At 46.1% G+C, this 26972-nt stretch overlaps 1 protein-coding gene across 2 annotated transcripts in view; it reads left to right on the top strand.

The window, feature by feature from the left end:
• LOC138525693 (sodium/potassium-transporting ATPase subunit alpha-1-like) overlaps positions 1-26458 on the top strand; it is a 245607-nt gene extending 219149 nt beyond the window's left edge. For both annotated transcript variants that reach the window (XM_069635782.1, XM_069635783.1), the window contains 6 exons: positions 4481-4604; positions 8872-9017; positions 9621-9751; positions 11208-11309; positions 11497-11588; positions 26023-26458. In XM_069635782.1, coding sequence (XP_069491883.1) covers positions 4481-4604; positions 8872-9017; positions 9621-9751; positions 11208-11309; positions 11497-11588; positions 26023-26051 — 624 coding nt within the window. In that variant the 3' untranslated portion in view covers positions 26052-26458. The remainder of the gene's footprint in view (positions 1-4480; positions 4605-8871; positions 9018-9620; positions 9752-11207; positions 11310-11496; positions 11589-26022) is intronic.
• The last annotated feature ends 514 nt before the right edge of the window (positions 26459-26972 follow it).

The following is a 26972-nucleotide window of genomic DNA, read 5'->3' as shown; positions in this document are numbered from 1 at the left end:
TTTCAGGACTCATTCCCTAACCTGTCAAGGGTAAGTATGCAGGGCTGTCTCCTGTAATGCCACATCACCTCCAGACACCGCTCCATGCTCATGATTCTCAGGACTCATTCCCTAACCTGTCAAGGGTAAGTATGCAGGACTATCTCCTGTAGTGCCACATCACCTCAAGACACTGCACCATGCTCATGATTCTCAGGACTCATTCCCTAACCTGTCAAGGGTAAGTATGCAGGGCTGTGTCCTGTAGTGCCACATCACCCCCAGACACCGCTCCATGCTCATGATTCTCAGGACTTATTCCCTAACCTGTCAAGGGTAAGTATGTAGGGCCTTCTCCTGTAGTGCCACATCACCTCAAGACACTGCTCCATGCTCATGATCCTCAGGATGCATTCCCTAACCTGTCAAGAGTAAGTATGCAGGACTATCTCCTGTAGTGCCACATCACCTCCAGACACTGCTCCATGCTCATGATTCTCAGGACTTATTCCCTAACCTGTCAAGAGTAAGTATGCAGGGCTGTCTCCTGTAATGCCACATCACCTCCAGACACCACTCCTAGCTCATGATCCTCAGGACTTATTCCCTAACCTGTCAAGGGTAAGTATGTAGGGCCTTCTCCTGTAGTGCCACATCACCCCCAGACACCGCTCCATGCTCATGATCCTCAGGACTTATTCCCTAACCTGTCAAGAGTAAGTATGTAGGGCTGTCTCCTGTAATGCCACATCACCTCCAGACACCACTCCTAGCTCATGATCCTCAGGACTTATTCCCTAACCTGTCAAGAGTAAGTATGCAGGGCTGTCTCCTGTAGTGCCACATCACCTCCAGACACCACTCCTAGCTCATGATCCTCAGGACTTATTCCCTAACCTGTCAAGGGTAAGTATGTAGGGTCTCTCCTGTAGTGCCACATCACCTCCAGACACTGCTCCATGCTCATGATTTTCAGGACTCATTCCCTAACCTGTCAAGGGTAAGTATGCAGGGCTGTCTCCTGTAATGCCACATCACCTCCAGACACCGCTCCATGCTCATGATTCTCAGGACTCATTCCCTAACCTGTCAAGGGTAAGTATGCAGGACTATCTCCTGTAGTGCCACATCACCTCAAGACACTGCACCATGCTCATGATTCTCAGGACTCATTCCCTAACCTGTCAAGGGTAAGTATGTAGGGCAGTCTCCTGTTGTGAAATGTCATAGCTGTGCACATGGCAGAGGCAGCTCTAGAGGATGTTTCATAAGGTTGTCACTACTAGTGATGCTGTGCCTTATTTATAAGTACTGTAGCACATTGGTTTTTACCAAGGCCTTCCCTCACGCAAAGGGTGATCTAGGAGGTGTGACTGCTGTGTCTGTTTCCCTCCGTGACTCATCGTTACAGCTTCCCACGCTATGTCTAACTATCATTTCTGCACCTAAATGGAAACAAAGAGGGTTGCCTGAGAGGAGCAGGGCTTTTTATAGACTTAATGATATAACAGGAGCCAAGAGGAGACTCCTTGCCATCAAAACATGCCTTGGGAGAAGAGGAGAATTCTCTGAGAGCTTCTGCCCTTGCTATTGGTAGACCTCTCTGGTTGCTGTGCCAGAGAGGCTGTGTCATCAGCCAGCAGAGTTTTCCGGGCCATTGTGTTTCCTATTGCCAAGGCATCATAGCTACACTGACATTACTATGTTTAGGTGTGAAGGGTAGAGGGCATGGGCTCGCCATAGGTACCTGTAGTCAGGTGTACATACTGCCTCTTGGAAAGTCCACTTCTGGCGTCAGTGTCGAATATCTGAGGACTGACACTGACCCCAGAGGGGGACTGAGCCTGCCAAGGAATTTCACTCAACTATTCCCACACAGTTTTATATCTTTGTAGTGCTGAATTAATCATTAAAAACCATTTCCAATAGATAGTCTCTTTCTGGATGGGCATGCAAGAGATGTCATATACTTTGCAAATGTATGTTTTCTGAGAAGCAGGTTCACCCACATGTGTTCTACCTGTGAAGCCCTTGTGTCTCGCTCTTCTTGCCCGTGTGCTTGTCAGTTTGCCCACCAGAATTCTTGTATATTGATTGCTTGCTGTTAGTGGTGGTACCAGCCACTGGCGTGCGAGGGCTTCAGCCCTCACATATTGATGAATTTGGAGGCCTAAGGCATCACTCTGCAGTGACGCTCAGCCTGGGGCGCTACAGCAAAAGCCTGCCAAATTTGTCACCAATGTGAGACGATTGTTTACGTTTAGAGAATCACTTAAAGGCGGCAGCAAGAAACTAGAGTGGCAGAGGACAGAAGGATCCCCCACCATATCAATATACCCACCCACCCCCATGGCAAAGCCAAAGAGGTAAAGGCTCTGCTCTGCTTTCTTAGATGGCCCACCCCTCCAGTGATGAGCATCTCTTTGTGAAACATAATACCCTCTGTATAGAGATGGAAATGGATATAATGTGCCAAAGGAAGCCTCATAGATAACCTGTCCCCTGGTCTCAGAGGACGCAGGGTCAGGTGGACAGTGCAATCGGTTATTGCACCAACTACAGCTACCTATCTGTTTCCTGCCGCCAACAAATTCCGTTGCTATGCAGTCACCTTCGAGAAAGTGCCCTGTTTGATTTTCAGCACAAGGAATTTCTCAACACTGACCCCAATGCTATTCTTTTTGTCCTCCCCTTTCTCAGGACAATTGGGAGCAGAGAGCCAGATTAAATGTAAGGGTCAACAAGGGTTACCAGGGCACAAACTAAAGGCACCCCTGATGGTGGGCACACAGGCACTTAGATAGGACTACTATGTCACTCCTCACAACCCTCTTTTTAAAAATGTCCTTCAGGCCACACCCCCAAAATGTTGATGCTGGCACTGCTCCTGCTTACTGTGCTTGCTCCCTGCTCCAATCAGCATGGTCGGAGCCCCCTGGACAATCCTTAGAAAACAATCGAAACACAGGGAATATCGATCACTCTGGCCTCAAGCGTCACTTTACCCTATGTTCGTTGTTGGTCAAAGCAAATGGACATAATGCTCTGCAAGCTCCCATGCACTTAAAAGAGATTACATCTCATCTACTTTCTGCAAAACTACTAGGCCATAAACACCCTGGCCGGTTTGTCGGCTGACCATCTGCTTGGTTAATCATTACTTACCATTACTTATCATTCAGCTGCCAATCCTGCAAAATGAATTGTTCCCAGATACTCAGAATTCACCTTGTGAAATCCTGGCTGTAAAGTTTTATTACATTGATACAGAGCGCACAATACATGTAGATTTATAGAAGTCCTAATGTATGTATTTCAGTCTGCATGTTTATTAACTGTTGTCTCTTCTTCACAATGAGTTCTTCATGACAAGCCCCCTTCCCCGCATACACATTATGAAACTCTGTATCGCCCAGCTTCTAGGCACTTTGGAGCACACCATATCTGGATCATGTTTATATTTCATTTGGCGGTTTAGGCATTTTTTCTTGCTACGCACATGCAGATATTATATGCTACAACTTGAACACAAAGTAACACTTCAAGTAACGAGTCCCATTCACATTTAACTGCACTGGATACATATGAAATCACAACATCACGCCCATTTCGCTGCACCCCCAGTTACAAATATGGCCCGCGCAACATGAACCTCTCATCAACATTGGGACCTTTCCTGACCACTCCAACATACTGCACTCTGCACATTTACCTTAGGACTGCACTTACACACTCACACTGGGCATTTAGACACACCCTTTACCCTGGCCCGGCACATACACCCACATAGCAAACACTCATACTCCACACTCTGTTCATACATCTTCATACTGCACGTATATCCACCACAGCGCAAGCATACATACTTCATACTCACCCAGCGGATGCACCCTCACACTTGTAAGCATCCAAACACTGTACATATGCTCACACATCAGAATAAAAGTCTCTATACAGAAGGCCACATTATTAGCTTTGCCAGTACTTTCTCTTCTTTTAGGTGCCCTTGCCTCTACCCAAGGTTTAGCCTTGTGCAGCTTGGCACTACTGTTCTGAAGTGTGACCTATCTCCTGCTTATAATCTATAAATGTCTACTTGTGAAAGTTTTGTATTCTACTGCATCTGAGTTTGCCCAGCCCATGGAACACACGCTCTGCTCGGAACCTGTAAAGTGATTTTGGTTTCCAATTCTAGGCATGTTATAGAGAATCCTTCATTTATCATACTCACCTCAGCGTACACAGTGTAGACACTCATTCAGCCACTGCACAAGAGCAGAGGCCATTTGACCCTCCCTCCTGAGGTCAGAGAAGTGGAGACTTCGAGATAGGCACCATGTCATCTTCTACTTCACACTAGAGTAGAGCTTTGTCTCAGCCTGGTCCCAGGCATATTCTGCCCAAGGAAGTGGAACCACCAGTGCATTTCACTGCAGAGGACTACGCAGGCCATTATCAGCTTGTACCACCCTCATGTTGATCCATATATTGTCTTTCCCAGGTTCCCGCCATCTCCCTGGCCTATGAGCACGCAGAAAGTGACATCATGAAGAGGCAGCCCAGGAACCCCAAGACTGATAAGCTGGTGAATGAGCGGTTGATCAGCATGGCGTACGGCCAGATTGGTGAGCACATCTCTGCTGGTTCCACCTTTTCTATTAATGATGTTTATTTGAATCATGGGCAATTGATTTACACCACACAATAATATACGCACATCTTAAATATGTACATGGCAACACTGTCTTTTTGAAATATGATTTGAAATAAATATATCAAAAGCGAGTTAACAGTTGCAAAATTCACCAGGTCACCAAAAACAACTGTGGTTTGTGCAAATTAGTGAACAATGACCAGTTGCCATAACCTTTGTAACAGTGCAGTGCACTTGTGCATCAGTTTATGTAGCTGAGAACAAACTGCAGCCGCGCACAATGGCTATTTCCTCTGAGGGAAATGCAGTGGAACTTTTCCACTTTGAGAGTTAGGGATGGGAGGAAGCCTGTTTTACTCTACTTGTTCACATTCTGTTTAATAAAGTTCTACTGAAGCAGAGCTCTGAAATCATGTTCTATATCAGTTATTAGCATGTGTGATTTTGCCTTCCCGTGCCCTTTATAAATATAGTACTACAGATACCAGAATGCAACATCATGTGATCTTGCAAGCTAAGAGTGGTTGATTATTCCACACCTGCCACTGAGAACCAGCCACACTTTCATTGTGAAGACACATGCGTGTAGTCATTTATTGACACATGTATGCACCTTGTTTAATGTATAATGTGCAATGACTCCAGAGCTCTGGTACTCTCTAGGCTGGACTGTTGCAACAGCCTCTTCCGTAATCTACCCTCTTCCTACCAGCTCTAAATAGGAGATCCCAAAATGGAATGGAAAGTTTGAAACAAAAATGGAGGAGCTTAAGGCTAACCTGAATAAATGAATTTTCACAGTAGGACCACCACTGTCTTTGCTCATCAGTGTTATTTTATTTGCCTTCTGTTCCACTCTTCCCTCCCCTTTGCCCTATGGGCGCCTTGTAACACAATTTCTTGATGTATAAGCGCCTTACAAATGCACAATAAATAAATAAAATTAATTATATTTGGACACCTAAAAAATGTTTAAAACGTTTTGTGCACATCAAATAAGCAAATATACACCCTCTTCGGCTGTCAGAAGGGGCTCTGAACACAGCCTCGCTATGGCCAGGATGAAATGGGGCAATGAGGGTAGGTCTTGCACCTCTTGCCACATCCTACTTTGCCAATGGTTGCAGGCCAAGGGCTTCCCATTGAAAGGTTGTTATTGTTGGGACGGTTGTTCTTGCATGGGACATGGTCAGTTGAGGCGTGGGGCCCAATGAGGAGTGGGTAAGAGAGGTTGTTCCCCCTTCTTCTGCTAGGGTCATTGGCTTTTTCAAAAGTGTTGCTTTCATTCCGTTTTTCACCTTAAGCGTCGTTAGTATTATTTTCACTGTTCATCTGCCTTCAGGCTGTGCTGGATTCTCTCACCGATAACCTGTACTTGCTCCATCGCTCTGTCTCTTTCTGGTGGCAGTGAGACCATGTAGGACTTTATGCAGCAGAATATGTGCTGCCTGAGATCCGTCACTGGATCTACACCTCTGCTGCCAGTTAGGGCTAGGACCCTATATTACTTTACGTAACCTAGACAGGCTCTTTGTTAGCTTCCTTGGCTCACATAGTGGTGACTATGGTAGACTGATCATGGTGAACTCACAGGAGGGGTAGACAGGAATACAGGATTGCATAGTATTCCTTTGAATAAAAGAATTCCCTCACAGAGGTATATAAAGTATGTAGCAGTAGTTTCTCGGTTCTTCAGCAGCCGTGGTTGCAGATGCTGTTTGCTTGCAGTACTCTCTGTGTGCAGTGCACTCGCCTCTTATGTGTCAGACCTGCACAGGTATGGGCTGCAAGACTAGCTAAGGACACAGGTACTCAAGGGCATACGATGCACCTGGAGCCACTGGGCCACGGGAAAGGATCATCACACCTGGTCTCTCACACTGGCAGCTGGGAGGCTGGTATAGTCAGCACCAGTGCTGAGCTGTGCCGTCATGATGTGTCTTGGCAGGTTGCGGGTTCAGGCCTCCTCATGATCTGTCCTTATGTAGCATACTCTTCCGTGCTTTGAGACTCACCCCCAGATACAAGAAGGTAAAGGATCTCTACCTTTTGGGGGAATTAGAGGTAGGGAAATAACCCAGGCTCTGATCATGGGGTTGCATAGCTACAAATACTCTGTCACCCACACAATCAGTGGTGGTCACCACATTACACTAATGCTGGGTCCTTCAGGGACCTTCTCTCAGGAGCAGATTCAGAACTGAATCTCAGACACCATTCACAAACTGGCCATATGTGCTTTTGGCAGCTGCAGCTCTCACTCTTCAAGGCAGGCACTAGCCACATCTGTATCATACTCGCGCTAAGGGACAATGTTTAGCTTCTGGACTCAGTCTCGGACTTTAGTAGGGAAGGCCCTAGGGTACTCCGCGCTAGAACCACAAAAAGACTGACACCAACCCGTGGAGCTCCCAACGCCAGTCAAGTGAGGGGCCTCTCAGCAGATCACATGTTATTCCTGTCTCTGAAGAGGTCTCCACTTTATCAGGGAAGTAGTCTGGTGAGTAGGTAGGGGCCGTCAAATACCATAGAGCCCTCACACCAGTGACAGGATGGGATTTCTGGTTTCACTTGCTTGAAAGACTGTATTTATTAACTGCATTTTGCACTTAAAAGTTACCTTTGGAGCCTACTGGTACCTGAGTTCTGTGACTGATCCATGAAAGACCAGTAGGCCATGACCGATCCATCATACACCAGTAGGTCCTGGGCATGATGCTTAAACCCTGTGATTCAAACTTCTAGATGCAGAGCAGAGGGTGTTTGGATGGATCAAGGTGCAGAGCATGAAGGGATTAAGATGGGTGCATGCAGGCCCATTCCATAGCTGATCCTGAGGTCCCATTTCAGGCATAGGATCAGTACATTACAGTAAATGTGTGTTTACTTAAGTGCATTCAAATGTTAATCACCACTTTCCTAGCCTTTCAGGTTCTTTACATAGGCGAGGCATGTTTTAAGTTGTTTTCCTGAATGTCCTGTGGTTTTCTTGGCCTCTCAGAGATTGAGGTCAATTGTAGATCTGTATAATGTGTTTGTTTCTTGTGACGGCTTCTGAGGCAGGTCCTCCTAGTGCCACCATGTGAACTGGACCAGTGACTCCTTGGAAAGTTCCTACTTGTGAATCATGACTGGCCCATCTTCAGCTGTTGCCCGGCTCCTTTCCTGCTTTCAGACGCTGCCCCATTTAGAGGCCCCTACTCCACTTTCCTTGCCTGGCTAATCCCATAACATCCCTGCTTCCTTGACACTTCTTCACGCTCTTCCTTTTCTAGATGCCTCTGCCCAGTCGCTGTCTAACCTCATCCGCCTCTAACCCTCCAGCTTTTTCCCTCATCATGTCATCTGATACCCTCCTTCATTTCCATATTCCTTAGTCTTTAAACACCTTTGTAAGTACCCTCAAAACGCTTATAGTTCTAGTCATTGACAGTGGAGAGCGCACACCCCCTCTTTCTTGAGGGGTCAGGCTGCCAGTTTCCATGTGCTACAATGAGCTATGCAACATTTACTACCATTTAGATTGCTAAAAGCACCCCCCCTCCATATTTCCTTTATCTGTAGACCATGATGTGAGTTTGTTGACCCAAGGACTACATGTTGACAAGGTATCACTTTAGCAGTCCTGTGCTTTCCTTTTACAAATCGTTGGCGGCAAGCCTTTACGTTTATTTGTTTAAGTGAAGCTAACTGTGACTACAGCTCCCAGAATACATTAGTTTGTATAATGAATAACTAGAGTTGAAAAAGTGGTGTATCATTGACCCGAGTCGTCTGGTCACCTAAAATGTTGGGCTCATTGTACATTTAGGAGATATGGACAACATGGAATTCACAAAGAGGAGTACCATTTGTAAAATAGGGGTAGGATTATCCTTGTAATTGTAAACTTCTTTACAATCCCAAGAGCAGGTCATGCACCCACCCACTCACTGATTCCTTTATCTCAGCGACCATCTGTGTGCACCCCCTTCTTTCTCTCTCTTTCTCGCTCCCTCTCTCTCCATCTCTCTCTCTCTTCCTCTCTGTATCTCCCTGTTCTTCTCTCTCTCTTTTTTCGACCCCTCTCTGCATCTCTCTCTACCTTTCTCTCTCTCGTTCTCTCTTTCCATTTCTCTCTCTAGCTTTCTTTCTCCCTCTGTTTCTCTTTCTCTCTTTCCATTTCTCTCTCTCGCTCTGTCGTTCTCTCCCTCCCATCCCCTCTCTTCTCATTGGTTGCTTTTTGTTTCCTTTTGTAGGCATGATTCAAGCTCTGGGGGGTTTCTTCACATACTTTGTCATCTTGGCAGAGAATGGCTTCCTGCCATGGACCCTTCTTGGCATCAGAGTCAATTGGGATGACCGCTGGAACAACGATGTTGAGGACACCTACGGACAACAGTGGGTAAGTGGCTGAGGCCATTCCTCAGCCAAACATGAAGGAGATCTAATGTTGGCACCCATGACTGCATTCAGAGCCCATCCTTTAGAGTGGGGACACATTTTGTAATATGAGCATGCAAACATGCCCTGGCATCTTCGGTTATTTGTCTTCTTTTCCTCCATAAACTGCTATTCGTATCCCTCAATGTTTGTCCGACTGCTCAGTACTGTCAAGACGTGTCCCGCCTCAGACAGTGCAGAAAAGTCCTCATCTACCAGTTTAGACCCTTTGTCGTCCTGGTTGAGACAAATTTCTCCCGTAATTTTGGTGGAAATATTTGCATCCGAGGCATGGTGTCCAACTGGTGGACGGATGATCGAAGAGAACCAATTAACAATGCTGTTGCCCACTCACAAAACCTGCCATTTTCACCACCATGAAATTGCAAATTGCTGTAAGAGTTGGTATAAATAAAAGCTATTATGATTGGATAAACCGTTGTCAAAGTCTGAATAGCACCATCAGCGCTGTGCATGGCAACCCATCCTCCAGTAGCATTGTCCTCTAGACTTGGGAATTCCTTGATGTTCAGGGGCACTTACCTCCACGCATTTCCTCCTTTAGACATACGAGCAGCGCAAGATCGTCGAATTCACCTGCCATACTTCCTTCTTCATCAGCATCGTCGTCGTGCAGTGGGCCGACTTGGTCATTTGTAAAACCCGAAGGAACTCAGTCTTCCAGCAAGGGATGAAGTGAGTATACCAGCAGTGATGGCCCGGCGTTGTCTGCAAACTTCCCTGTGCACCAGAGACTCTCTGTAACATTAGACCCAGACTCTAACACTGTAACCACAAATCCAGCCCTTTCTCTGAACCAGAAGTCCTTGCCTCCCATAATCCTTAGCATGTAGCATATGGTAATATGTGCAGTTTTAGATTGCCCTTTCCCTCATTTGACAACTCGCAAATGCCTGTTCTGTTGTACATGAGATACAATTAATCTATAAGAGAGAGAGAGAGAGGGAGAGAAAGAGAGCGAGCGAGAGAAAGAGAGCGAGATGGAAAGGGAGAGAGAGCGATAGAGAGCGAGAGAGAAAGAGAGAGAGAGAGGGGAAACTGCCAATGGCAATGTAAGCTTGTGAAATGGGACCCTTCCCCTGACTGAGTTCCCTCTAATATCTCCTACTTCCTTACACTACACACACAACCCCCCACCCACCACAGACCATTAGCTCACCAACCCTAACCAAACAACGACAGCTCTCCTATTAGGTCTTCAGCACTTACCCATGGATAACATAATACTAGAATTCTCTACCAAACTCATACTAACTGGCACAGAGGAACCGGGTAGTTCCGACGGGCACCTGTCTACACCACAGGTTTCGCCTATTCCTCCCCCACTGTCCTACTAATGAGACCCTCTCCCCATTTCTTACAGAGCCACACACAGTGAGAGGCCACCAATAGGGGCAGAAGGGCACCATACAAGATCACTTGCATTACATTAAATATTTGAAAATGTATTGCACAGGATAAATCATGATCTGAACAAACTACTCATTATTGCAGGAAGGTCTCGAGTCCCATCCCTAAAGAGTAAGCAACACATCAGCTCATTAAGTAAAATATTTCCCCAAAAAGTAATCGCATCCAATTACAAAACTACAAAATTGTTTACTATATAACTACAAAGATAAAAGAATATTCTTCACATAGCACATATAAAACACAGAATCAAAAGAACAGAATCAAATTAAACAAAAGTCAAAAACTAAACAACGAATTCTACTCATAGAAATGAATAATCAAATCTATTTAATTTAAAAAATGTAGTCAACCAGTTTCGATGAAACACCCCTTTATTTAATACCACTTCTTCATCAAGACATTATTCATATAGTTAAATTACTCTAGCTGATAAATTTCAGTCCGACGCAGAACAGTTCACGGTACCCTCTGGTGGGAATACAACTATATTATTGGTTTTCAGAATCTGCTTCTTTTACAACACCATCATTGACATTGTTATGGTATATCGTAGCTGTCATTTTGAGGGTGCCGTCTTGTCATATAGCCTCAAAACGTGTCCTGTTGTGGACAAATAGAACTCACTGGCGGCCAATCATTTGACCCCCAGAGATGGTCACGGACAGCCATTGGAAGCTGATGGGGCGTTCCACTGATTATAATTAACCTTGTTTTCTAGGAACAAGATCCTGATCTTCGGCCTCTTTGAAGAGACTGCGTTGGCTGCATTCCTCTCATACTGCCCCGGAATGGATGTGGCTCTCAGAATGTACCCCCTCAAGTAAGTAGCACGCGGGACCACCAGCATTGCCTTACATGTGACCAGACACAACCCATGGTTGCGTGAGCCTCTTGACTCTAGACCTCCTTTACTTCCAACGGGTTGTCTAACTCATCATCCAGACTTTGCAAAGCTCCGCCCTCATCTCGCACCTCATTCTCCTCTTTCTTTGTCTTTCCTCCAATAGGCCGGCATGGTGGTTCTGTGCCTTCCCATACTCCCTCCTTATATTCGTGTACGACGAAATCAGAAAACTCCTCATTCGGCGTTATCATGGAGGTAAGTTCCTGGGCATGCCTCTGTTTCCCCACTGGTGGCACTCAGCAATGCCCCAGATTCTTCACCCAGCAACAGATCATTGTAATGAAAAGAAATACTTTGTTGGTAACGTAGCATTGGTCAGTAAGGCTGAGGCATATAGCAGTGGGCAGTGTTGTTGAGACTGAAAGGTTAATGGCTTTAAAAAGTAGCAAAATAAATATTAAAAGGTGATGATCAGTTTGAGAATGCAGGTTCTATTGAACGTGCCTTCAGAAGGAAGGATCCTCCCAATGCATCCTTTGATGTCTGGGAGGATATGAATACAGACACACTTTGAAACAGACTAGCCCATATAGCAGCCAGAGTAGTATACATTTGAAAAGATATAATTTGAATAGACAGAAGACCGCTGATACACTGGATTTGTGTGTGTATTATGTGTGCATGTAAAGTCAGAGACTTGCCGTTAGTCCTGGGCAGTTTGGCTTGTCCCCCCCCCCCCCTGTGTCTTTCATTGCTGGTCAGTCAGTACAGCACATTGTTGTCTGCACCTCTCCTCAGTCCACAAGCTTGAAAGCTTGGATCCAAACAGAGGACATACGAGCGTGTCCTCTGTGACCATTGAAGCATCCAGGAAAGACACTGCCTGAAGGCAGTTCAGGAGCAAAGGTCTTTGTTGTGCCAGTGGGCATCAGGAAGATAAAGTTTCTGAGTTGCTCTCTTGTTGATGTTCTAGTTTCCATTTCTTCACTGGCCCCTTTAGTCATTGGGGTTATTTGTGAAATTGGGGATAAGGTGAAGTCTTTATTAATGCAGAATGAAGACATACCAAGGCATTGTTATGGTCTCTGCCACTTGCTTCCTTCAGAGGAAATGCCATACTACCTAAAGCTTTAGCTCATAAGACATTTGAATTCATGACCCGGGGTGACCTTATACTGGTGACATGAAAAGTCTCTTTAATGGTAACCACGATGACTCGCAGAATGAGTGAGCTGCGGACCCTCTTCCTATGCAACACTATGTGGGCTTTTACAAGGACATCAGACCCTCCTTCCTTTTTTCCCAGAAGTTGTATCAGATTTGGATGCATGCCAGGACATTAGTTTACTGGCCTTCTTTTATGCTTTTATCCTCTATTGTGGCAGTGGAGACCAGCCACAATGTAATTTGTTTGTTGGACCCATAGGATGTATTTGAACACATACAATTAATGTCACCCTTCCAAGGAGTTGTTGGTTTCCTGTTGCGTCCTGTGGTCTAGCAAAACAGTGAATGAGGACTGGCATTACATTGTGCCTTGGTTTCATTATTGTAACTTACTGCAGGATTCCCCCCCTTTCAAATGAACATGTGGGATATTAGGGCCAAAGTACTATCTGCTATGTACCACCAGTCATCTGCCAGGATTTTAAGAAGACTCATTGTTTTCCAGTTTTGAAGGGCACTGAACAGAATTTTGGTGGCCAAACGTGGTTTTGAGCAGAGCTTGCTTTAGAAATACTGTATGCTGTGCCCTGTAGAAGAGTCCCATGTAGGGCGCCGCTTCCATGTAAACCAGCCACCTAGACATTGCACAAACATGACATTTCGAGCCTATGTTTCTGAACTGACCTCCAGTTTAGGCAGGCTATGGCCCAGAATGTTTTCCATTAGATATGTGCTGGGCATCTTAGCTACCCTCCTCTCCCCCTGCCCACCATGTGGCTACCACGATTGGAAATCATCTTTTCCATTGGCGTGAATGGTCTGACGTTGGCAGGATGCCCAAGATACATCTTTCATTTCCGGCACACAACCTGGTGTGCATCCCTCAGACCTAGTACCTGCATATTGCCCTGCATTGATATATGTGCGCACGCACGTGCATATTTGGAATTTTCTGGGACTGAGACACACATACTTCGTGTCTTTTATCTTAAAGCGCTAGCACGCCTGCTCAACTTCCGGACATCAGACCTAAATCCTCAATGTATAGGATCAAAACATTGAAACCCCTGAGAAAACCTAAGTTTCTCACATAATGAATGTTACTTTACCACTTTTTTGTTGTGATTTTTTGTTGTTGTTTATTTTGAAGTTTTATATCATGCCAAATTGCAGTAAAACTGCTTCAAAGTTCCAGGGGGTGTGTGAAAGGTGGATGGACGGTAAGGGTACAGTGTTCTTGCCCATTCGCAGTATAAGGAAGTACCTGTCTAGTTAATAATAAATCAAGCATTACATTGCACATGTTAGGTTATTCTGGTTTATTATTAGCATATGTTCATCTCAGGACCACCGGGGCTAAGTAGGAGCAAATCGCAGTCGGGCTGTGAAAAGGCGATAAACGGGGGATATGGCCACCGCTCCCGGCAGGCTATTGTAGGCCTTGATTCAGTGCAATCTTTTAGCCTCGAAGGCTTCTTTGAAAAGATGGGTTTGCAAGGTCTTTTTGAATCCGGTGAAGTTATGTTTGTTGCTCATCAGTAGAATAGTGGATAGAACCCCACTTCCGCCAAAGAGCGGGTTAGCCATCAAGAATGGTTCCCGTTCGACTTGGAGCAGCACTTCTGGGTAGTGCTTTTGAAGCATAAAGGGCTCATGGCCTTGCAGGATTGATCAGCAAGCTGAGGATGACCAGTGGCATTGGTCACAAGATACTCTTAGTTCACCAAGGTCTCCTTACACCTCGGCCATCCTCCCTGGTGGGGGCTGGACTCCATGACCAGTGGCATTGGTCACAAGAGACTCTTAGTTCACCAAGGCCTCCTTACATCTCGGCCATTCTCCCTGGTGGGGGCTGGACTCCATGACCAGTGGCATTGGTCACAAGAGACTCTTAGTTCACTAAGGCCTCCTTACATCTCCCTGGTGGGAGCTGTACTCCAATATCCTGTAGGGATTACCCTCTCGGGTTCCTCTCCGTCAGGCCCCATCTCCCTGACTTCTCGCAACGCTGTTGAAGCCTCTTTGTGCAAGAGCCCAGGCCTAAGGAGAATGGGAACTTCTGAAGCTGAAAACGATATTTTGGTAATGAAACCCCTCTCCGAGGTGTCCAAGGAAAAGAGGCGTCCATCTGCACAGAGATCACGAATGCCTGGTGTGCCATAAAGAAACAAGACCCGCCTTGCTTCCTCCCCTCTGCCAGGTGGTGATGGAGTCTTCAAAGCGGGTCATTGAGCACAGTTTCCACCATGCAGGCATGAAGGCCACGGGGCAGATCGACAGAGCTCGAGAGGTCATGCCCTATACGATGGGAGCTCAACACTATATCTCCACACTGGAGAGTCAGCCCTTAACACTATAGCTCCACAAGGGAGAGTCCGCCCTTGACACTATAGCTCCACAACAGAGAGTCGGCCCTTAACACTATAGCTCCACAAGGGAGAGTCGGCCCTTAACACTATAGCTCCACAATGGAGAGTCCACCCTTGACACTATAGCTCCACAATGGAGAGTCCGCCCTTAACACAATAGCTCCACAACGGAGAGTCCGTCCTTAACACTATAGCTCCACAATGGAGAGTCAGCCCTTAACACTATAGCTCCACAATGGAGAGTCCGCCCTTGACACTATATCTCCACAAGGGAGAGTCCGCCCTTGACACTATAGCTCCACAAGGGAGAGTCCGCCCTTAACACAATAGCTCCACAAGGGAGAGTCCGCCCTTGACACTATAGCTCCACAACAGAGAGTTGGCCCTTAACACTATAGCTCCACAAGGGAGAGTCGGCCCTTAACACTATAGCTCCACAAAGGAGAGTCCGCCCTTGACACTATAGCTCCACAAAGGAGAATCAGCCCTTAACACAATAGCTCCACAACGGAGAGTCCGTCCTTAACACTATAGCTCCACAATGGAGAGTCAGCCCTTAACACTATAGCTCCACAATGGAGAGTCCGCCCTTGACACTATATCTCCACAAGGGAGAGTCCGCCCTTGACACTATAGCTCCACAAAGGAGAGTCAGCCCTTTACACTATAGCTCCACAAGGGAGAGTCGGCCCTTTACACTATAGCTCCACAAGGGAGAGTCGGCCCTTGACACTATAGCTCCACAATGGAGAGTCGACCCTTAACACTATAACTCCACATGGGAGAGTCGGCCCTTAACACTATGGCTCCACATTGGAGAGTCGACCCTTAACACTATAGCTCCACATTGGAGAGTCGGCCCTTAACACTATATCTTCACATTGGAGAGTCGGCCCTTAACACTATAACTCCACATGGGAGAGTCGGCCCTTAACACTATAGCTCCACATTGGAGAGTCGGCCCTTAACACTATAACTCCACATGGGAGAGTCGGCCCTTAACACTATAACTCCACATGGGAGAGTCGGCCCTTAACACTATAACTCCACATGGGAGAGTCGGCCCTTAACACTATGGCTCCACATTGGAGAGTCGGCCCTCAACACTATAGCTCCACATTGGAGAGTCGGCCCTTGACACTATATCTCCACATTGGAGAGTCGGCCCTTAACACTATAACTCCACATGGGAGAGTCGGCCCTTAACACTATAGCTCCACATTGGAGAGTCGGCCCTTAACACTATAGCTCCACAAGGGAGAGTCGGCCCTTAACACTATAGCTCCACAAGGGAGAGTCGGCCCTTAACACTATATCTTCACAAGGGAGAGTCGGCCCTTAACACTATAGCTCCACAAGGGAGAGTCGGCCCTTGGGAGTCACTGTCAGATCCACAGCTCTTCTATCATTTACTGGTCTGAGTGTGGTGACCCTTGCATGTGGAGTGGTCACGGTTTCTTATTGGACACCTTCCTGATCCGTGAGTGGAGAGAAGACGAAGTGCATTTCCTCCCCCTTTAGAGATGGTCCAAGCTTTGCATAAAGACCAGTGACATCGCTGTTTCTAAATCATCTCGTGGAGCAGCAGCCCTAGGTCTTGCACTCCTCCCCAGAGGGGCTTTGCATCCTTAGAAAGGATTGTGAGATCGCCAGAGCACGGTGCGTAGAATAAGGCTTGAGGATGTGCCTTCGAGCCTTTAGTCGGTCTTAACCAGTCTTCAGCATAAACAGTTTAGGGCTTTGGTATCTGTGAATTAAATACCAGATCCCAGGAAACCTTTTTTTTTAATAGCCATTGATGGTACTGGAAGCGTTGCAAATGTTCTTTCTGCCTTTGAAGGATCCATAGTTTTTCGTTGGCATGTGGTTTCTTCTCCGCAATCACACGCCGTTTATTCTGAAGACGATATCTGGCTCTCCTTAATTACAAGATGTCCCACATTGTTTTTACATTTCACTCGTCAACTAACCTCTCTGGCTACTTCATCAGCAAAGCACTTATGTCTTACATGGAGAGGAGAGGACTAAGTGACTGGGGAGGTCTCCATGTCTCACTGTGACCTACGTTGGGAAGGCCACAGGCAAGTAGACATCCTAGGCTTTTATTCTCCAATCTCAGAACTCTACAAACTTCCAGGCATCCATTTTACAGGTGGGGTTCATGCTCACTTCACAGAGGCTCTTGAGACATTGGTTTACGGGCAAAGTCATGCTGCTGGTCTACTCACTGGCTGGTCCATAAAAAGGAGCAGGCGGGTGGCGGGTGGAGTCTACTGGAGGAAGTTCCCCTTCATCATTCTGCTAGGGGATGAGCTCACGTCATCTTAAGGCAGCCCCTCCCAAGTGAAGTACACTTGTCCAATTAGAATACAGCACTACAGCGGGACAGTCCATGCTTCACGGGATTGGCTACTTGGAAATCTGTACCTTGACCTATAAGGAGGCGGCTCTTCTTATTGGTCAGCTTAAAGACCCGCAGGGGGATTAGGAAACAGCAAAGTAATGCAGTGGCCTGTGATCACAGGCTGAGCCAGGCCTTATTGCGCCCTTTGTAGAGAGAAGGTGGAGTGCCGCACTAGTGGACAGAGGGCCCAGTGGCACAGACAGACCGGTCATGGCGAGGAAAACAGCACTGTGCCCCCACACATTTCCTGGCATTTGGTGGACCCTGGTTTCAGGCATGAAGTCGTTTACTGTACCGTGGCACCAGCAAAGCAATTATACAGGCTGAGCTCACGCCGTGTTAGGGCAAATACTGACACTGGCTCATCCTTGGTGAAGGAGAGACATTGCTACCAAGGACCACAATACAGATACACATCAGGACATTGCAGGGGGCACTGGTGTACAGATTCATTACACACAGAATCTGAAAAGCTGCCCGGGCAAGGCCAACAGACACAGCAGACTAGGCTTCCAGCGAAGCGTTGGCACACATTGAGGAACCGAAAGTGACCCCCTTCAAGGAAACAGAGATAAAATATAAAAACTACTGGCAGCTTAATGAGAGCTGCTCCTAACAAATGAGATCTATACCCAGCAAAGAATCTCATCCCTCACTACAAGGGCAAGTGGTGGCGGCGGTGTTTCCTTATCAGTGGCAAAACTACCCGGCATGACTTTACAGCCTAAACGTTCGGGTTTGGTAGACACCGTTTTTTGCATGTAAAAAGAGACCTATACTTTGGTAAAAAATAACTTTGTGACCTTCCTTCGGCCACAACTGTCTTAAACGTCTTCAGATAAACACTGAGTCACCCGCCGTCAGGTGGTGCGGGTGAGTTCGGCCTCCTGGGGTAATAAGGCACGCATGGCCTCTCAGCCTTGGAGGCAGATGCAGGAGGTGGCCTCCGCCCACAAGGGAGGGGTAGGCGTTTGGAATAGGATTTATTTGAGGGAAAAGTAGAAAACAAAACTAGGATCGGTTATTGTTTGAAAATCCCAGAGTTTATTGGAAGCAGCCAGGATATTACCATTCATTGACTGTGACAGTGGGTGCTGGATTTTTTTGACTGCTGTTAGGGAGGGGGGAGTCCCAGTGATCAGCACACACGTGACATTTGTTGCCCGGGGCCGCTAAGCCTAAGAACATCACAGAGTTGGTTTGAAGCAAGAGATTTGGTTGTAAAGTAATATGGCTTGGTTCAGTTTACAAACAGTTCAGACTATGGGGCAGATTCTGAAAAACTACAGACAATCAAAAATGGACAGAGGGTGCACTTAAATTTGGGCCTGCCTCAGAAATGCACAGGTCATCTTTGTTTCACAGGTCACTTGCACATTTCTGAGGGGCTGGTCAGCAGCGCAAGAGATGGCCAGACCCCTTGCATAGATTAGTGTCGGAAGTGTGTTCCTGACACTAATGTACAACAAGTTCCTAGAACCCACGTGAGTGCTGGTAGCACATTTAACAGTGGCAGGCACTTAAAGGGCCCATTATCGTAACATGCACACAAAAAAGCATTTCTATCCCTGTTTGAGAAATAGAAATACATGTGGCACAGCAGCTGGATACTAGTTTTCTATCCATTTCAATGCACACCTGTTTATGAATTTGGGATTTCAATGCATAGAAATGCCCTCTTATTTGCGGCAGTGCGCAAAGGAGGTGGAAAAGGGCATTTGAATGTGCAAATCTATGAAGCGTACATTCAGATGCCCTTTGTGCATAGGGTCAATATTTCTTGAGATGATTGAGAAACTGCCTCTATGCTTATTGGAAGGAGTGACATAAGAAAGGGGAAATCGGGACTTTGCACGCCAAACTGCACGCAAACTCTCGTTTGGCGATTCATCGAATCGACTGCGCAGCACTTTTTCGTACTTTGCATGGACTTCGTGGAGGCTTGGCAGGTCACTGCGAGGGCCCCAGTGCCTTGCTCGAGACACCAGGCAGAGTGTGGGCATGGCTTGCGCAGAGGGCAGGGTAGGGGGCAGAACACGGAAAATGGGGAAGAACAAGGCAAAAAGTGGGCATTAGGAGGGACGGGCCGCAGGCAGTCCATCGCACGCCCACTATTATGTGGAATGATACGTATTCATGGATCCGAACATGCAACCTCTCGGCGAGGAAATGGCCGTGCAAAGCCCTCATATTATCTGCCACCCCAAGGCAGTCGTACAGACACTAGCTCATAGGATTCACCTTGCAGGAATAAGATCGAGTGTCGGATTTAGGAATGTGTGTACGCAGCCGTTGTTCTGATCTGACTTAGGGGTGTGCGTACACAGTGTAGCGGGGTGCAGGAATGGTTTACTTGGGTTCACACACAGATGTAGCGAGTTTTACCTGAGTTACGATAAATCGTACGCATGTTGTGGTTCTGGTAACAGTCACGGGGGACCCCCCCACAGGGTCCTCGAGGTGCAGGCCTGCTTGCAGGGGGCCCCACGCACAGTGTGAAGGGTGCATGTATTCACCCGGGGTAGCATGTAAAGGTAGCTGTACTGGCTGTTTTCGCTTTGTGTGGGGGCGTGTCAGGGATGTTCCGACTGCGACTTGCGTATACAGTTATTTTGCGCAGACATTTCCATGAATACGCAGAGCGTGCATTTTTTATTCTTCGCACAGTGTTGTTCTCGTCACACGGCTTTTGCGGGATACATGCACACTTTTCCATGAATCGGGCCCGAAATGCAGAAATTGTAATGCATACTTTTTTGGGGCAATTTATAAACAACGAAAATATTGATTTTATCACCGCAATCAAACAAGTATTCAATCCGATAATAACCAACTTATAAAAGTGCTTAAAAACATTTCCTAAGGGGCTCTTGCTTACCTAGCCTTGTTCTTACAAAGCATTACAAGCTTTAAGTAATCACCTTTTTATCCCATCTGACACTTTTTTCAAACAAGGATGTTTACAAGCAGCTGGTCCATTGCTGCTTGTAAACCTACACTTCGCTTGTTTTCCAGTTTCCATCTTACCACCCCATCCTTGTCCCTGACATTGAGGGCCTGATTTACAAAAGCATTTTAAAGTGGCACAATCCCATTGAAAAACACTTTGTAAATCAAGCCCGGAGTGCTTTCTATTGCAATTCCTACCTGCACGTCGCCACCTGCGCTGTGTTAACACTTCAATCTACCACTGGCCAAGTCTGTCCTTGGTGAAGCTAGAGAGATAACTGTTCAATCAAAGGACATTCCCTGCAATGCATTCTCAGTTGAAGAATCTAAATTCTGAGACTTTATAGTTTTCTTACATTTTACCTTTTTCACTTGCTCTGCGGCTCTCGGGTTGGCAGTGAGAGTGGCACTGCTTCAAGCACCCGGAGAGCTACTCCGTGGCAGCCGGTGAGCTATTGGAAGCTCTCGAGATAGCTGTTGGAGAATGGTTCTAACAAGGGAAGCAGAACCAGACTGACCCTCTACTGTCCTGGGCCCAGAGATAACACTCTGGCGAGAGAGCAGGTGCAATGTACATGGCTAAGCAAATGTCAGAGCTTTGCTGAAAAACTGAAACAGAATAGACAGCAGGAAGTGAACCAAATATTCAAAGTTCACAAGCCCGAAATGGAAATCGCTATATAAACAAGAATATGCGGCTGGGCCTGACACAACATGAAATACTCAGCCCACAGTCATATCTTGTTTGCCTTTTAGTTATTTGCAATGTTCCAGTTTGTCCAATAGATCATGCAGCGCCACCAACAGAATGACCATCTTGCTTCGGTTAAGCCCAAGCCAATTTTGGATCATCTATCGTTCAACACATTTAAGAATAGACTGAATATGAGTACAGTTGGTGGCCGGATCTTGGTCTAAGCAAAAAAAACAACTGTGTGTCGTCCGCATAATTCTGAAAAACTGTCCCCAGTTTGTCCAATAGATCACACAGCGATACAAGTCCCTGGAGGAATCCCTGAATTCCACCTGTTCTACTTTAGGTTTGTGTGGACCAACTTTGACAAATGATTTGCGATTATTAAGAAATGACGATGGCCACTCAACGGCGGCATTCGATGTCCCAACGACATTGCGAAAGTACTGGCACGATAAGGTATGATCAAGGATGTCAAATGCTGCTGAGAGGTTGAGGAGCATCAACAGGCCCACTTGCCCGCGATCGATAATGTGAAAAAGAGACTCCTTGACATCTAGCAATGCAGGCTCAGTGCCCCTCCCAGGTTGAAACCCTGATTTGCGATCCACCACAGCTGATGTGGTTCCAAATGGGTTTGACGTTGAAGAGCGGCAAACCGATGTAGTATTCTAAGCAAAAACAGAGGAATGGTGATCAGGCATTAGCTAGCCCAATCATGGGGATCTAACAAAGGTTTCTTTAAGATCTGTGTTGCCCATGCCTGTGTAAGTATAGTAGCGACCAATCTCCAAGAAAGGTGAGGTGACAATACGACTGATAATAGGCTCAGGAGACTCAGAGCAGTCCTTAATGATGAAAGACGGGCAGGGGTGCTCTGGGCACGTTGTAGGAGTAAGTGATGGAAGGACATTCTTAATATCTAAGTCAGAGGCCGAGTCAAACACTAGTGAGTCTATAATGGGAGTTTCATCAGAAATAAAAGCCATGTCGTCTTGTACATTTTAACACCCATGAGGGGTATTTAAAATAGAAGGGCAAGAGTTGATATAGTCTCTTATCTTTAGATTTTTTGTCTTGAAAAAATGTCTGAATTATGTCAGGAAAAGATATAGAGCTACTCATCCTTGAAGGGGGTAGGGAGTATACAGCATTTTTCAGACTGTTAAGATCTTAAAAAGTTCTTTCTGATAATGATCTTCCATATCTATAGAGTGAGCGTAGAAATGTGTTTTGCTTTAGTAATAGCTAGTTTGTATGTCGTTCTAGCTTGCTTACGGTTCTTGTCAAGGAGACAATTGGGCACCCTTCTCTATCTATGCTGCAATTGACTAAGAATCTTTTTGAGAGCGATACGTTCGTTCGGGAGGGAACCATTTTTCCCCCAAATGTTTGGCTTTAACCAGTTTGGTCTTTAACAGCGCCACTGAGTCAGTGATTCCCTAACTTGAGTGTTAAAGTGGTTCACTAGAAACTCTCTCTAAATTATTTGCCTTAGAACTGAAGGCTTCATCAAGAGAACTAGCCATGAGCTTATGTTTATCACAAAAGGGTATATCCCGTTTAGAGCCCCCTTCCGTAGATTCTCTGATATTTCTGGTAATCCAAAGAGAATGGCCATATGGTCAGAGCAGTCTACCGGAATGACGGAGGGGTTGGTAGGCCGATATCCTATGATAGGATCCAATCTAATGTGCGTCCACAAATATGATTCGTGGGGGTGCACATGAAAAAAAAAACCTAAATCAGTGAGAGTGGTGAATAATCCTGACACCTGAGAGTCTTTATCTTCGATAAAATGCAAATTTACATCTCCTAATAGAAGCACAGAGAATTTGGGTTTCATAAATGAAAGGACCATTTCCAAAGGATGCAGATTGAGAAAGGATTTACATGATGGTGGGCGATAGACAACCTTAGTAGACAGGGTCCTACTTTGGCTCATTTTGCGTGCTACCGTGAGTAATTCACTGCCAGCAAGCTCCTGCCACGGGACAGAGATGGTGAGAGAAAGATCACTTTTGAAAATGATTGTCACTCCTCCTTTCCCAGAGTTTCTGTGGGGGCCATAATAGAGTAATTGTCAGGAAGGGCCAATAGGCTTTCAGCCATGTTTGCGAAACTGCTTGAAAGTCAAGATTATGCTGCAAAATAAAATATTGTAATCTCTATTTAGTTTTCCGTGTGTATTGTGCATGAAGGGTTGAGGGGTAGCGTGTGTGTGTGGCTGTGTGTGTGGTTGCCAGTCTAGCGCGTGAGAGAGGAGATGTACTACCTGCTGAGTGGGGAAGAAGGACATGTTAACTTGGCGTGCAGGTTGGATGTGGGTGGGCAGCCAAGTGCTAGAAGTGTATGATGCTGTATGGTGGAGTGATGAAATGTGGAGTGTGGCTGCGCGGTGTGTGAACATGTTCAATGCGCATTTCAGTCTAGTGTAGTCCCTAGTCTTGTCTTTCTTTTTGCATTTTGGGACTTGTAGCCTTGCATTTATAATGCAAACGCAAAACTACAATGCCAGAACTTTAAAAAATTGGAGTGTCTAGTCTAAATCCAGCAGACATTGGTTTAGTTCAGAGTGCTGTGCATGTGTCAGTTGAGTGCTGGAGGGGCCTGATGTGGTCTGCATTGGCGGACATCTTGTCTTACCAGCTCAGTTAATTTCATGTAACTAAGAACCATGATGAAAGCTTGGCTACTTTTATACATCAGTGGCAGCAGTCTACTTCTTGAGCAGCAGCATGTGAACTCTTGGAGGCATCAGAGGGAATGGTCAAATGAGTCGAGACCAACAGAGGGGGGACCCAGAGAGGTCCTGCTCAATGCAAGGGAGTAATTTCTTCTGTCAGGGTCCATGTCTCCTCAACATGACCAAAACAAAGCTTCTCAAGCTCTGAGAAGGAAAAACATTTTCCAAGGAAAGAAAAACATTTCCTCAACCTTTGAAAAAAAAAAAAGAGAGAACTCTAAGATGTTACCTTCTTTAGGCTGGCTCATGAGTTTATCCGCTAGCATTCCGGGCCATCTGGGCCTCTTCCTCAGGCAGTAATAGTAAATAGTACAACGGAAACAGACCCCTCATTTATGGGGAAGATCACATATTGCAGTGCCTGAAGAAACACAGGAAAGGGGGGAAGAGGTTTACGTGTCATGGTGCATAAAAAGGATGATCGAGTTTGGTGAAAATAGGAGTTTGGTGTGTTCCGTTTCCTTTTTTATCTATTCATTTTTATAGCATTTGGCAATTTGTGAGGTGAAGCGGCAGAACAGACACAGAAAAGGCTATTAGATTCACCTGCACAATTCAGAATACAGTGGAATGTAAACTAGCAAGATCAGTCATGGCTGGCCGGCTGTTTGGCAGTATCCTGCGACAAGTAACGTCTAAAGAAGCAGGAAATGGACTCAAGGATTTGTTCACTTTTTTAATAAGGAAGAATTGGGCCTCAAGTGCAATGACATGTTATGCTTGCAAGAGACCTGGATATGATCAAAACCAATATGTGATGGTTTTATGGTATTCTTGAATCCCGCCAAAAAAGGTCTTTCCGGTAGACCCCGTTCAGGCTTAATGACATTAGTAACATCCGGTCTTGGGCTATTGGTGACTGAACTGAGAAACCCAAATCCATTTGTACAAATTTTGATTCTTAATTGGTTAAGGTCTTCTTTCAGCACTGTGAAGACAATAGTAATACTTAACTTATATTGGAATTCTGCAAAGATTGGGGTGAATGCTTTGTTAATTGTGTAAAGACGTTAATTGATGATTCCCATGTTCGACTAAACGATCCTTGCATAATGATCTTAGGAGATCTTAACATAAAATGTGTAGACAACCAGGGGAAAATGAGTTCTAAATCCTCCTTGCATAAAAAGACTGCATTATCACTGTTTCAACTTCAATTCTTCGCAAATGCGGAATGGGCATTACTGGTGGTCTGCTACGTACAAAACTGATCCCCATGTGGGGACCACCGGCATTTGCGAAGAATTTAAGTTGAAACAGTCAATAACAACCATAAGATCATTAGGATACTTGGCCTGTATCGTCATTGATCAACTATACCAGACCTATCTCAAAGATCAGCCTCTGAGGAAGAGCCAGGACTGCTCGAAACACGTGTCAGGCTGCATACGTTCCTCTTAAATAATTCTGCAATCTAACCAGTTTCTGATCCTTTTTTCATTGGCGCAGTGTGACTGGAACATGTGTTAATTCTGTTAATCCTGTGTTGTACTTGGGCAATGTACCCACAATCTTCAGCCACCTGCTGCCTTTGCTGTGTTAACGCACTTTGCAAGCGCAGTGTCTCACTGGGCTTTCTCTGCCCCCTTCTTTGTCCAGTTATTACATATAAAAAAGCCAAAGCTGTTGGGGTTGCCAATGTTATTTTTACTATTGTTACGGTATTTATTGAGCGCGGACCTAGCTTCCGGAAGCAGTAGCGCACTTTGCAGTCATGGGGGGGGTGACACAGGGAGGGAAGCAGAGAAAAAGGGAGTGTGGAGCTAACATGGGAGGGCAAGGGCAGGCAAATGGCAGCAAGGGATCTACAAGCAACCAGAGGGAGGAGACAGTGGGGAGCACATCACTGGGGCTCAGGTGAGGTGGGGAGTGCAGGGGGCTTGGATCTAGTTGTTAGGGAGGAGCCATTCCTTGAATAGGAGGGTCTTGAGCTGTTTCCTGAACTGTAGGAGCGATGGGGTAGGTCTGATGTTGATGGGGAGGAGGTTCCAGAGTCTTGGAGCATAGACAGAGGAGGCCTGTCTTTTGGTTCTTTTCTTCCTTCACTGTCAAGAGTTCAAGTCTGCACATTTCCTTACTTCTGGTGGATCGTAGGCCCCCGGAGATGCTGAGTTTCTCAGAGAGGTGGGGCACTTGACAGCCTTGCATTATGCAACACGTAGTTCATATGGCTTCCTAAACTTTGTAGGGAAACAAACTGTGTGTTGTAGAGTGCTCTCAAAGATGAATATTTGCAAGAGGGTCGTAGATCAGGCGTTACCATCTTTTCTTGGAGTCGTTGAATACTAACCATTGCCATCTGCTTATGTTGCCACGTGTGTAATTGCCGGTCTCTCACAGAATGTGTCTTGTTTTTGCAGGATGGGTGGAAAAGGAATCATACTACTAGTCGGCTGTCGCGTCATTTCACACAAACCCACGTGCGCATGCGCAGCCTCCTCGTTCTCTATACTGCAGCCTTTGTCCCAAAATCCTGGCCCCGTAGCAAGGAGAGAAGCCTCATGTAGAGCGGCCAGCGGAACCTGCACCATTTCTGGAGCGTGCCAGTCGGAGCCTGCTAACATGTGTACGCGCCTTGGAAACCGAAAGATGTGGTTTTATGTCTGCATTTTTACAAATAAAGGCGGATTATAACAGTCGGGCTGTTGGACTGGCTCTCTGGTGCATTCCCTCCTGAACTTCTTCCACTTCACGGCTACATTAATTAGATGAATGTTTTACTAGCTCAATTTTTTTCCCAAAAGACATATTTCAGTTCGGCTAATCTGTATGAATAAAGTCTTCTGTTGTAATACTGCCTGGCTCCTGCTGGTCCATGCATAGGGGAAACTGGTCTAGTGTTGCTCCGCTGCTCTGGAACATAGCATATTTGACTCCTTTTATAGGCCGCTTTTATGTATTATGTTCAGTAGGGGGCGCTCAAGGTTTATACACTACTTCTTATCAAGATTAGTGCTATTCGGTAGGTGATGGCCCCAGTCCATGCATTTCTTGTGTGCCATCTTTTCCCCCCTCTCCTCTTCAATCTCTGCTCCCATGAAATGAAGCTTTGCTTAAAACTGGTAGGACTGTTTTTCTGTGGTTCACTTTGAACAAGGCAGTAAGGTAGCTCCCCGAGTTAAGTGCTTACAGCTGACATATGTATGATATGATATGGCATTTGTAACGCGCCTATACACAAGTGTTTCAATGCGTGACGAGGTGGGGGGAACAAGGGGAGACAGACAACGATCTTACCAGGCCAGGTGTCATTCAGATCACGCAAGTGCAAGGGTAGAGGGGAAGGGAAAGTGCAAGGGGGAAGTGGAGA

Source organism: Ambystoma mexicanum, chromosome 7p, assembly GCF_040938575.1.
Source record: "Ambystoma mexicanum isolate Mex_15411 chromosome 7p, UKY_AmexF1_1, whole genome shotgun sequence".
Classification (NCBI taxonomy): Eukaryota; Metazoa; Chordata; class Amphibia; order Caudata; family Ambystomatidae; genus Ambystoma; species Ambystoma mexicanum.
This window is presented reverse-complemented; position numbering and strand designations above follow the sequence as displayed.